General features: G+C 41.9%; 1 protein-coding gene across 1 annotated transcript in view; it reads left to right on the top strand.

Moving 5' to 3' along the window:
• MED16 (mediator complex subunit 16) overlaps nucleotides 1–12,624 on the top strand; it is a 48,011-nt gene that overhangs the window by 33,966 nt on the left and 1,421 nt on the right. Inside the window, exons 11-13 of the mRNA XM_075283024.1 lie at nucleotides 3,560–3,752; nucleotides 9,568–9,781; nucleotides 9,990–10,073. Coding sequence (XP_075139125.1) covers nucleotides 3,560–3,752; nucleotides 9,568–9,781; nucleotides 9,990–10,073 — 491 coding nt within the window. The remainder of the gene's footprint in view (nucleotides 1–3,559; nucleotides 3,753–9,567; nucleotides 9,782–9,989; nucleotides 10,074–12,624) is intronic.

Raw genomic sequence — 12,624 nt, forward strand, 5'->3', positions numbered from 1 at the left:
ATGGTTGCATCTCTTCAGTATATAACTTAGTTGCTTGAGTATAATTGAATAGACAAACCATGTATTTCAAGGAGTATTCAGTTCCTTCCAACAGATTTTGGGAAATGCAGTTCCTCTGTCCACACTGTTGTAGTGATGACCATGTGCTCTGTGTAAACTATTATCTCGACTGATGTCCCACCTTCAGTGATGGATCACAGTAATGCCATCAAGTATGAGTATTGCTGCCGTGATCCACCACAGGGACAGCGGATGAGATATCATTCTTACTCCAGACTGTTGTCATTATACATGAGCATGGAGGGAAAGTGGCAAATGGCTGAAAGAGGGAGCACTATGGGGTGGTTGTTCTTTGATGAACATTATACTATATTTGTGTATTATGGAGGCATTATACTGTATGGGGGTGCTAAGGAGGTTTCAATCCTCCTGATTGAGGAGAATACCAGTCTGTCACCAGAACCCTCAAATCAACCCAGCTTTGTAGCTATGTTTTCAAAAGATGATTCCAGCAAACACTTCCTTGTTAAAACTTATCATTTAATATGCAGCCATAAGGAATATGGTACAAACAAAAATAGATCAATTAAAAATGATCATGATGTCAAGGAAAAACGTCTGGCTGACGCGTTTGGGAGCTTTGAAATAGCCCCTTACTCATAGCCTGCTAGAGGCTATGAGTAAGGGGCCATTTCAAAGCTCCCAAACGCGTCAGCCAGACGTTTTTCCTTGACATCATAATCATTTTTAATTGATCTATTTTTGTTTGTACCATATTCCTTATGTCTGCATATTAAATGATAAGTTTTAACAAGGAAGTGTTTGCTGGAATCATCTTTTGAAAACATGGGTTGCTAACCTCAGGCTGAAAGGACTTTTTCCATGCAAACCTCAGTTTCTTATGGAGCAACTATGACTTGACACCATATCATGCCCCTTCAGGACACGTGAGTGAGCTGATACACATTTGTAACTGTTTTTCAGCTTTGTAGCTAGGTTAGAGTTATCTGAATTAAACAGTGTTTTCTTCTTTGTGAAATGGTGCCTCTGTTGCTGAGATATCTGCATATTGCAAAAAAAGGTGTTGAGTTCTTTGGAGAAACAAAGGCTTTACCACTTACATATTTGGAGCAACAGCAATACCCTCCAAAGAGCTCATTTGCAAATTTACAAGGGGAAAACACAGGTTAGGGTCACCTGAATCAAACTACCTGCAGGGCCGGGTTGCTATGCTGGGTTCAGGTGATAGACGGCCTTTAACGTTAATATTGAACACATCCAGCTGCCGTTTAACTTGACCTCCACCGACATTTGCGAAAAGTAGCTATCAGCTGTCTCTGGGCTTTGGAAGCTATTCAGGGAACGTTGCTGGAAGCAGAAGGTCCTGGGGTACTACAGTTCTTCTTCAATTCACTTCAATAGGTACAGAGCTGCAGTATTGAGGCACGGCTTATGTACAGCAGATGGTGCCTTCTGATTCCTTCACTGTCCCTTGTAGTGTCCATGGACACAACAGAGCCTAGCTGATTGAACCTTTAAAGAAGCATAGTGTGTATAAGTGGCTCTATGCTGTCAAGCCGTAAACTTCTGGTGTGCTCCTATGTCATCCTTCATGGAGATGCTAGCACTCTAATATGGTATCCAGTGGGTCATGCAGTCTTCTGTGAACCAAATACACGGTGGCCATAATATAATCTCAGGTGTTTGGAGTCGTGTGCAGGCTGACCCAATGGACGGAATTGCCTGAAAATTTGTATGTGTGCTAATCAAGGCATGGGGAAACGGACGGCATGAAAAAAAAAAAAAAACAACTAAAAATCATCACCAACTGCTTCCTCGTGACAATGACACCCGCATGACATTTGCATTAATGTTTCTGGCCAGAGTGGAAGTGGATACCAATTGGCCATGGAATATCCTGTGGAGCGACGAAGCTCATTTTTACCTGAATGGAACGGTCAACACACAGAACTGTCGCATATGGGCCACCGAAAACCCGCGTGCGCTCGAGGGGGTTCCGATGCATTCGCCCAAGGTGACTGTTTGGTGTGGGTTCACCTCATTGTTCATGATCAGACCGTTCTTTTTTGAAGATTTGGGCCCAACTGGGGTTGCCACCTGTTCTGTCACAGCAGCGACGTACCGGACAATGCTGGAAACAGTGGTCGTTCCCCAACTCCAACAGCGGCAGTGTCTGCAGAAGATCACCTTCATGCAGGATGGAGCCCCTCCTCACATCGCAAATCCTGTGAAGAACGCTCTTCGTGCACATTTTCCCAATGACAGGATTTTGAGCCGCTCATTCCCTACAGCGTGGCCACTGCGCTCTCCAGATCTCACTCCTTGTGATTTCTGGTTGTGGGGACACTTGAAGGAGTGGGTTTATCGGGGGAATGTTGAAACCTTGCCTGACCTCAAAGACCGCATCTCACCAGAGACGTTACACGCCAGCGTCGAGCACGTTTTGCATAGGATGACCATGCTCACCATGCATGATGGCGGTTGCATTGAACAGTCATGCTAGTCGGTGGTCCAAATGGGACATCCCCAAGTATCGACAGACGGGTTTTTGCGCCGCGCGCTCACTGTACAGCGCCACATTATCCCTTGGTGGGGAGTTTTCGTATTAAATTTTTATTTTATCTTTTTTTTTCATACCGTCCATTTCCCCATGCCTTGATTAGCACACATACAATTTTTCAGGCAGTTCCGTCCATTGGGTCAGCCTGCACATGACTCCAAACACCTGAGGTTATATTATGGCCACCCTGTACATAGCATGGCAGACTAAATAGCTGTCGAACTGAAACACACACAGAATATTGAAGGGAGTTTTTGGCAGGAAAATGGATAGCTATTTACAGTTCCTTATAGGAGGACTTGTACACTTTTCAATGATACCTTTATTATTCTGCACTGCAGCTCCGTTTTCATATAAATCACAATTTTATTCATATGCAAACTGCTTCCTAACTGCAGATAAGATGTTACAAAGTGGTAGATATGCAGAGCTTGGCGGTTCGATAAGGTTCTGTCTTTTGTCTGATTTCAAATTTGCCCCTGACAGACTCCCTTTTAAAAGGTTGCACAACTTTTTATTTAACAATAACTAAGCCTTATTTATATATAAAATAAAACGAGTGCCATTTTTTTTTTTTTAAACTCGTTTTATTGAAGATTACATAACAAAGCAAGTAATAAACGAGTGCCATTTTAATTCCGTCTTCACATAGGCTTATTTAGTCCATTAAATTCAGGGCTATATGTCTGTTCTGTTTCCTAAAGTTCATGTATTATGATGCATGGAGTCTGGGATGGAGCTCGGTCCGTTTGGTCCAAGACTGAATACACCTGTGTGAAGCTAGGCTGAGGCTCCCAAAAAGTTTTATTCAAGGGAACCTAAATTAAATTGGTGCTTTGCTAGTTTTTGATATCCCATTCTCTCAATCAGCAATCACTTTTTTTTTTTTTTTTCACCATTATTTTTTCTCACTATTACATTTGTCATAAAATTGTGACTGGCAAGATTTTGATTGATAATCAGCCTTATATCCAACAGGGCTCATCCTTCCGTCCTGGACACAGCTTTTTGCGTGATGGAATTTCACTTGGTACTTTGCGTGAATTGATGGTGATGATTCGAATTTGGGGTCTTCTGAAACCTAGCTGCCTTCCAGTGTATACAGCAACATCAGACACACAGGACAGCATGTCCCTACTTTTCCGTCTGCTCACTCGTCTCTGGATGTGCTGTAAGTAGGCCTGGACAATTACTTTAAAAATAACCAAAAAGTGAACGTCATCTGGATATCAGTGGTTTTGCAGTGTTGTGACACCTGCATCTGTGTAACAAAATCACATGATCCACGGCCCTGGTACTCTTTTGAGGGTGTAGGTTATTTTCTCCTGCTTTGTGTAGACACACCTTGATCTTCAACTTTATGCCATGCCTTGCTATTCAATTTTACATTCACAGATAAAATAGATCAAGGTGGACAAAATTTGTGTTTACCACAATAAACAACAAGAGCTTGTATTCTTAAATGTTGAAATAGAAGCTAAGCTATATTTTGCTGCCATTCACTCTGGTAAAAATTATACACTGCACGCTGCAAACTCTTGCTGCTATGATACCAGAATCTTTTTTTAGATTGCATGCGATTTTATAAAAATCATATATACAGCCACCCTCAAGCAATCTTGCACCAAACAGATTGCAAGCAAAACTTGCACAAAAAATAAAATTTGCAGTTACACTGTGTTCCACATTATTATATGCCAATATGATTTAAGTGACATAAATATTTCATTTTTTATTTTTGTTGTTATGTGTCTCAGGGCTCTTTGGTTAAATGAAACCAATCTCAAACACTTTTGATAATTGGTTTGCCAAGTGAACCCAATTAAAGGAAAATCTTAAAGTTAGGGTCTCATGCAGCAAATCCCTGCGTTTTTCACAGAAAGTCAGAATACTTTGTACTGTGTATTTTGTGCCCCTATTATACCTATACGGAAAACCGTGTTTCCGTAGATATATTTTTCATGCTGCACTTTCTAAAAAACAATCAAAACTTTTTTTTTTTTTTTTTATATACCTTGGGCAAGGTATAAAAACATTAGATATTTTACGAAGGCTAAAGCGTGATCATCATACTTTGAAGGCTGATTCAGAGAACAGACTGGTTCTTTCTGATAAAAGGATAATAAGGAAGGTTTCTGCCAGACAAATTCATCAGATTAAGAGAGTAGTTGCTAAAATACCATTACAAAGAAGCAAACCGATTTTTGAAGATGCTGATTTCTCAGAAGTCCCATGAACCTCAATGTGTAGGATCCAAAAGGCTTGCAGTTGTGTATAAACCTACTATTTGGCCACCCCTAAGCTCATGTGTAGAAATGGTTGTAGTGGGCTAGACATTCATGAAGACTGATTTTGAGTCTTACTTACTGATGAGTGATGTGCAGCTCTGGATGGTCTAGGTAGATGGATGGCCATTATGTCCCAACAATGCTGCAACGTCATCTAGGAGCTTGTGGAGCCCACTTTTGGGCCAGAATTGTGGGGGGAGAGCTGGTAGGCAAATAGCCACACATCTGGGGGGGGGGGGGGGGGAATATACCAGTCTTTGATGGTGACACAAAGGCGTTTCTAACCAGGAGATTCCTTAAGTTTGGTGGTGGTGTACATGCAAGGAGTGGGAATCTGGGAATAATTTAGTTCATTATCCCTGTGAAATATTGTTTCAAGGCCAGTAGCAATTTTCCTCAAGATGTTCATTTGAGGATTGTATGTAACCACTAAGGGCACCATTATTTTTTTCCTCCTCCTTTTTGTACTCTACTGCTCCTTGGAATTCTTGTAGTGCTATGGATCTGCTTAGGTACAACCACTGGATGATATACCTGTTGTAAGAATGTATTCTTTAGTCTTAGCAGGTATTGTTTACGGTCTGAACAGAGCCAAATGTACCGTGGAGCTTGGCTGTGGATGAAGAACTTTTTCACTATATTCTAATTTTCTGAGATCACTCTGTGTGTAATGATTGTATAAAATATGAGTTTTACTTTTTAAATTGAATTATTGGTATAAATTAGTTGCATCTCTGTATGTACATCTCAAAAGTGAAAATTGTCATAACTACCGGTATTGCAAAATGTCCGAAAAACCCTGACAGTGAAAGGGTTAAAGGCTATGTCTATATATAAAACTCAGATTCCGTAGTAGTCTGCTCTATACAAATCCACAGTTCTCACCCGATTTGGCTGAAATTTGGCCCCCTCTCCACGCACAGGAGCAGAATACTGCGCACGTTACATCTCGCTAGCGTCCCCGTAATGAGATTGGGGCCCCTAAATTTAGGCCCTATACATATAATAGGGAAAAGTGAAAGCGCTGAGGGGAAAACAACAATCGTGACTGACAGGAACGGATTATAGCGAGAGCGCCAAAGAGTCACTGCTGAAGGGGCCGCACCACTACACACAAACATTTCACAAACCCCTTATAAACTTCACACAGACAGGGCACATACACTAACCCACAAACACAACACCACTCAAATACCACAACACTCCAAACAAACACCAGAGCACTCTAGACACACACAACACAAACACCACACGCACGCACGCACGCAAAGACACTCAGATGGATGCACACTGCATGAACACTTGCTCTGCACACGCAGAAACACATGGATCACACGCATACATACATGCATACATATACACGGACCACACACGTGCATGCACACACGCATACATACAAATGGATCACACGCGCACACACACATACATATACACTGACCACACACATGCATGCACACACGCATACATACACATGAATCACACGAATGCGCACACACACATACACGGACCACACGTCCTTGCACATGCGGATACCTACACATGGATTGCGCGCACACACATACATATACACGGGCCATACACACGCATACATACACATGGATCACACACATGTACACGCACGCACACATGCAATGACAAAACATGTCTGGTATACTTAGTGGCTGTTTGCAAACTATAGTATTTTTCATGGGCCTTCAGGCCATGGATTTGATGGTTCCATAGACGACTTTGTGCACAAAGCTGTGAATTTTGCAGGCTCCATAGAAGTCTATGCAGATGTAGAATCCACAGCCCGGAGACTGTAGTGTTACTGTAGTGTGCAAGCAGTCTTCCTGAACATGCAATATTGGTCAGGTGAAAACTGCCTGATAGTGTCATTATTGCTGACTATACAGGGAGTTTTCATCACTGAAGCCCTACAATAGATAGATGTGGAACTGGAAACCAATTTTATTCTTTTGTCCATGAACTACTTATAAATTACACTGGAGGGAGGATAAAGGGTTGCACTATGCACTAATTGGGTGTAAATCAGTGACATAACTAGGAATGATGGGGCCCTGTGGCGAACTTTTGACATTCTGCCCCCCCCCCCTTCCCGTTGCTGAAGACCCCGACTGACCTGACCACCCACATTCCTGTGCACGCTATTATACCCCATAGTGGCCTCTGCACACTGTATTATGCCGCAGAGTGGCACCTGTACACAGTATTGTACCCCATAATGGCCCTGCACAAAGCATTATACCCCATAGTGGCCCCTTCACCCAGTATTATGCCCCATTGTGGCCCCTTCACCCAGTATTATGCCCCACTGTGGACACCCATGAACAATTATTATATTCTGGGGACTTTTCAGAACCCAGAGCATAATAATCCGAGACTCAGGAGGGATACAAACATAAAAAAACACTGTTACTTACCTATACCTGGCTTCGCTGTACTTCCCGCTGATGGCGGCCATCTTCAAAGACGTCTGGGACGTCACGTGACCTGGGGGGGGGGGGGGCTGTGTCGCAATGCAAAGGACACAGGCCCCAGTCATGTGAAGTCTTTTCAGACCCTCGAGTATAATAATACTGTTTGTGGGGCCCACGGTGTCACTTACTGATCCTGGCTGCCAGCTAGGATCGGTAAGTAAATAGGGCCTGTTACCATCTGGAGTAACTCCAGCCAGTAACGGCCTATTAAAAAAAATAAAAATAAATGCATCAGTAGTGGCTGTTGCCGGGCCCCCTAATGTCCCAGGTCCCAGCCGCTACCACTGCTACCCCGGTAGTTACACCCCTGGTGTAAATGTTTTATATGTTTGTGTAAGGCAGTGGCGTAACTACCGCTGAGGCAGCAGAGGCAGCTTCCACAGGGCCCGGCACATCAGAGGGCCCGGGCCCCCGACGTGACAATTTAAATTTTTTTAGCCTTTGCGGGGTGTTCGCTAACACCCTGCGCAGGCCTGACAGGATCTTCCGCAGTGTCTCCTCCCTCAGCGTGCGTCCTGACGCTGGGGGGTGGAGACTTAGTTCTGAAGAAGAAGCGGGGCCATGTTTACTGGTGCCGCACAGTCAGCAAGCACCCAGCCGTCAGCCAGGTAAGCGCTGGGTCCTCGAACTCTCTCCTCACAGTGCTGTGCAGTGCTGATAATTGGGGCAGGGATTCTGAAGAGGGACTGCTCTGCTACATGATGTAAGGGAGCATTCACACATGACACATTGGGCACTGCAACATCATGTAGCAGAGCCGAATGTGTCATGTGATTGTTCATTATGGGCACTGAGTGGTGTGTGGACTGGACTCCTTGTTATATTATCTGGTAGGGTTTGTTGTGATGGAACAAAGTGTTGAGTTGAGACCCTCTAATCAGGACCCCTGCCCTTCCCCTATATAACCTGTGGATCCCTGCCCTGCCCCTATGTAACCTGTGGTCCACAGGTTATATAGGGGAAGGGCAGGGGTCCTGATTAGAGGGTCTCAACTCAACACTTTGTTCCATCACAAGCCCTACCAGATAACAAGGAGTCCACACTACTATTACAAGGAGTCCACACACCACTCAGTGCCCATAATGAACAATCACATGACACGTGGGGGGGGTGGCATGTCAAAAGTTCGCCACGGGGCCCCGCCATTCCTAGTTACGCCACTGGTGTAAGGGGCATAAATTTTAATTTTTGATAAAAAAAAAATAGTTCCAAAAATAGTTGTAATAGTTTATACTACATAATATGTATTGAATATATAAAATCAATAAAAATGTTGAAACCAAAAAAAAAAGTTGTTCACATCAATGTTACGACAAATTAATAAAATGCCAAAATAATAAAAATTTAAAGTGGAAAAAAAATTTACTGCAGCGCTCTCAAAATGTCAGTTTCAGTGTGATATTGAAAATTTTAAAGTCCAAGAGAGAAAAAAAGTTTGGAGCTCACCGTGTGTGTTCTAATATTCCAACCGGGGTGCACGATCAGCCTTCCGGGCAAAAAGGCAAATTGAATGGAATATAAACAAGGATGAAGATCAGCATCACTCGGAGGAAGACGTAGAAAAATACTTTATTCCATTTCCAGCGTAAAAAACATATAACAATAAAGAAAAAGTGATGACAAAAAACACATTAAAAAACGCCGACGCGTTTCGGAACACACAGTTCCTTAGTCATGGCTTTTTTAAAAGCCATGACTAAGGAACTGTGTGTTCCGAAACGCGTCGGCGTTTTTTAATGTGTTTTTTGTCATCACTTTTTCTTTATTGTTATATGTTTTTTACGCTGGAAATGGAATAAAGTATTTTTCTACGTCTTCCTCCGAGTGATGCTGATCTTCATCCTTGTTTATATTCCATTGAAAATTTTACTTTAGCATAACCAATAATTTAACATATTTTCCGCGAGCGAAGCCGCGGGTATTCTACTAGTATTCTATAAAGCAAAAATGTCACAAGATGTTGTCTTGTGTTGTGTTCTGAATGAATTGAATTGAGATGAGCGAACACTGTTCGGATCAGCTGATCCAAACAGCACGCTCCCATAGAAATCAATGGAAGCACCTGGCACGCAGACTTTGCCGCCGGCCGCTTAACCCCCCCGCGTGCCGGGCGCTTCCATTCATTTCTATGTGAGCGTGCTGTTCGGAACGGCTGTTCCGAACAGTGTTCGCTCATCTCTACTTATTACATTTTGCAGCTAATAAATGTTTCATGTAGGTCGTGATGAGAGCCATCCATGTGAACCAGATGAAGCTTTGATAGATGAATGCTGCCTGCTACCTAGCCAGTTTCTCATCCCTAACATGGACTGGCTGCCCCTTGGAAATGGTTTAATCAGCCGCCTTCAGAGCAAGCTGCCACTACGTCTGCAATTTGGGAAACCACCTGGTGCGCCGAGTCATGCTTCTGTACAGTATGAGGCTTATACAAGGTAAGACAGGACAGATCAGTTACAAATTTCAGCGTAATATTTCAGGTGATTGGACTTTTAAAATTGTTCGAGCCTTTGCAGTCGGCTTCTGTGATCACCTAACCCCATGATATATCGCACCTATTTAAAAATGTGATTAACATTTGCACAAAACTTCTCAATTTGTGGGTTTTTTTTTTTTTTTTTTTCCCGTTTTAATTTGACTTAGGTCACCAACACAACCTAAAATTGATCATCTAAGAAGACTGCATCTAGGAACCTGTCCCACTGAGCCATGCAAGTCCTGTACGCGGTGAGTTTGGCAGGCTTCATGAAACATGTTGTTACAGACTGGTGTTACAGTCAAAGTTCTAGCAGTCTTTAACTCTGTTACCATTAGGTTAACAGAATACTAGGTATACAACTTATATCTGAAAAGGACATGAGGGAGTATTCAGAGCTGATATAAACAGAAGCTAAGTTCTTGCTCAGTGATAATAGGCATTTTTACTTTGTAAAATCATTCACATGTAACTAAGAACTCATGCCTTTTTTTAGTTATATAATATACAAAAATATTTCACAGGATAATGGCCACACTTATCCAACACCAGACGAAACATGACTTTCCCTTGCAGCTTATGATAGATAGAGCACAGGTGTAAAATGCTAATATAGTATGTATGAATGCAGAATATATTCCATCATACCTTCATGTGGGAAGGGGTTTAGGGGGCATATGGGAGTTGAAGAAAATACACTAGTCATTGTATTTACCACTAAGGAATACACATTTCAGCATGTCAGAGATCATCCTAGGATGTACAAAAGGCTAGTTGGTTAGAAATGAAAGCATGACTTGCCTATAAAACAGTTGGGAAATCTTATTTAATAGCCTTTTGTGCAGATGAATTGGGTGACTTCAGTTACTTGTGAACTATCTCACAAATCGTAAGGTTTGCGTTACGGGGAAAGTGAGAGCTGACCCCTGTGCAGATAAACAGCGCACCCTATCCCTGTACTGTACAGTTTTCCAGAGCATGGAAGCAGATGGGGCCATGCTCTTTATAGTGCGTAGGGGTTGTTACTGCAGCTCTGCTCCTTTTTTTTTTTTTTTTTTTTTTTTTTTTTTTTTTTTTTTCTTTAAGGGGCCTGACTCCTTCACCGTTTACATTGTATGTTATCTCATTTATCGCTGCCATTCAATGTGATTAAAGCCTTTCCCATTTACTACTATGGGTGAAGCTGAAATTATATTGCATTGTGGCCATCATTCAGACGGCATGTGATGTAAGCAGTTAAGGGATCACAGCGCTCGCACGAGCTCTGCATCCCCTTCAAACCCCAGACAGTAAAGAGTCTCAGGTGACAGATCCTCACTGATTTTTTTACTTATGCACTGTCCTTAGAAAAAGTCATCAATAAAGATGAACTGGAATAATCCTTTATCTTCCCTACAATGTACAAATTTGGATCAACATGAACACTGTATGAACACTGTATTGTTTTGCAGTACTGTGTTTTGGGGGTTTTTTTGTTTCTGTTTTTTTGTGTATGTGGTTGCAATTTTTTCCAGTGAAAGATGTTAAATAAATGTTTTTCACCTGTACATACCAAAACTACAGTAAACGCCAGGACCACCAAAGTATGCATTTTTAACAGCTGGCTGTATATACTCTTTACGAATACAGTGGGGATTTTAAATACAATAATAGTTTTCAGTACAGAATCTACAACAACCATGAACATGTTGATTTTTGTCAGGGTTAAACCACAGAATCTGAACCTAAATCATGAAACAATCCATACATGGTGAACATGGCACACAAACTACTGTGTTAGATAGAAACCTATAACAACCAAATGAACATAAGCATATAAATATGGTATGTAATTAAAGGCCATTCCAGGAAAACACTTTTGCCCATAGTGGAAGTTCATGATCCTAAAGTCTCACCTACCTTACAGTACCACTAATTGTATGTACCTGGTGTTTTCAGTGGTAATAGTAGGTGATGCACGGGGGTCTTTTGATTGGCAGGGCCTAATTAAGAGAATTTTTGAGTGCAGATCGGGCACAGGCTTCAGCAAGATACGCCATAAATGTCCAAAAGATGCAGATTCCACTTCTGGGACATGCACATTTATTGAGAATGGAGGTCTCCTTCCTCAAGGATGCAGTGACATGAGGGTATCCGCACATGCATGCATACTCGACTCCATACACTTTTACTGGAATTCAAAAAATAGTTATATACATGTGTGGCCAACTGTTTGTTCACAATGGCTGTGAGGTAGAGGGGGGTAATCTCGACCTGCATCTATTGGACATGTGGCATATGTCATGTCGTGTTTTGGTTTGGGTTTTTTTTTGCTAATATGTCAGGGTGTGTTTGGTGACCATTTTAGCAAAATACTTTATTACTCTCTTACTCTTATTAAGCTAAATTCCTTTTTCTCAGAAAACAGGCTGTAATATTCTCCTTACCAACCCTCTAACTGAGCTGTTACTAGGGAGAGTCCATACACCGTTATAGTGTGAATATGCAGAGCTGAAGCATTTACTAAAGAGGGGGGTGATCATTTCAGCTGGCTGTTTTTCCAGTTTTATACCACCTAGAAAATGGTTCTGGTATCATAAGAAGGGTGAAATTCTCAGCTTTTATATTAGCCAAGATTTAAGAATCTAATCTAATTAGTAACTCAGTCAGGAATGTGATTTTATATGCAGCCTAAAATGCCGCATATTAAGTTGAAATTCCAGACTGTTTTTAACTAGTGGCATCTCAGATTCTGTTATAGCTAGTTCTTAAATCTTGGCATCATATAAAAGCTGAGAATCATTTTTCTTATGATACCGGAAC

Source organism: Leptodactylus fuscus, chromosome 1, assembly GCF_031893055.1.
Source record: "Leptodactylus fuscus isolate aLepFus1 chromosome 1, aLepFus1.hap2, whole genome shotgun sequence".
NCBI lineage: Eukaryota > Metazoa > Chordata > Amphibia > Anura > Leptodactylidae > Leptodactylus > Leptodactylus fuscus.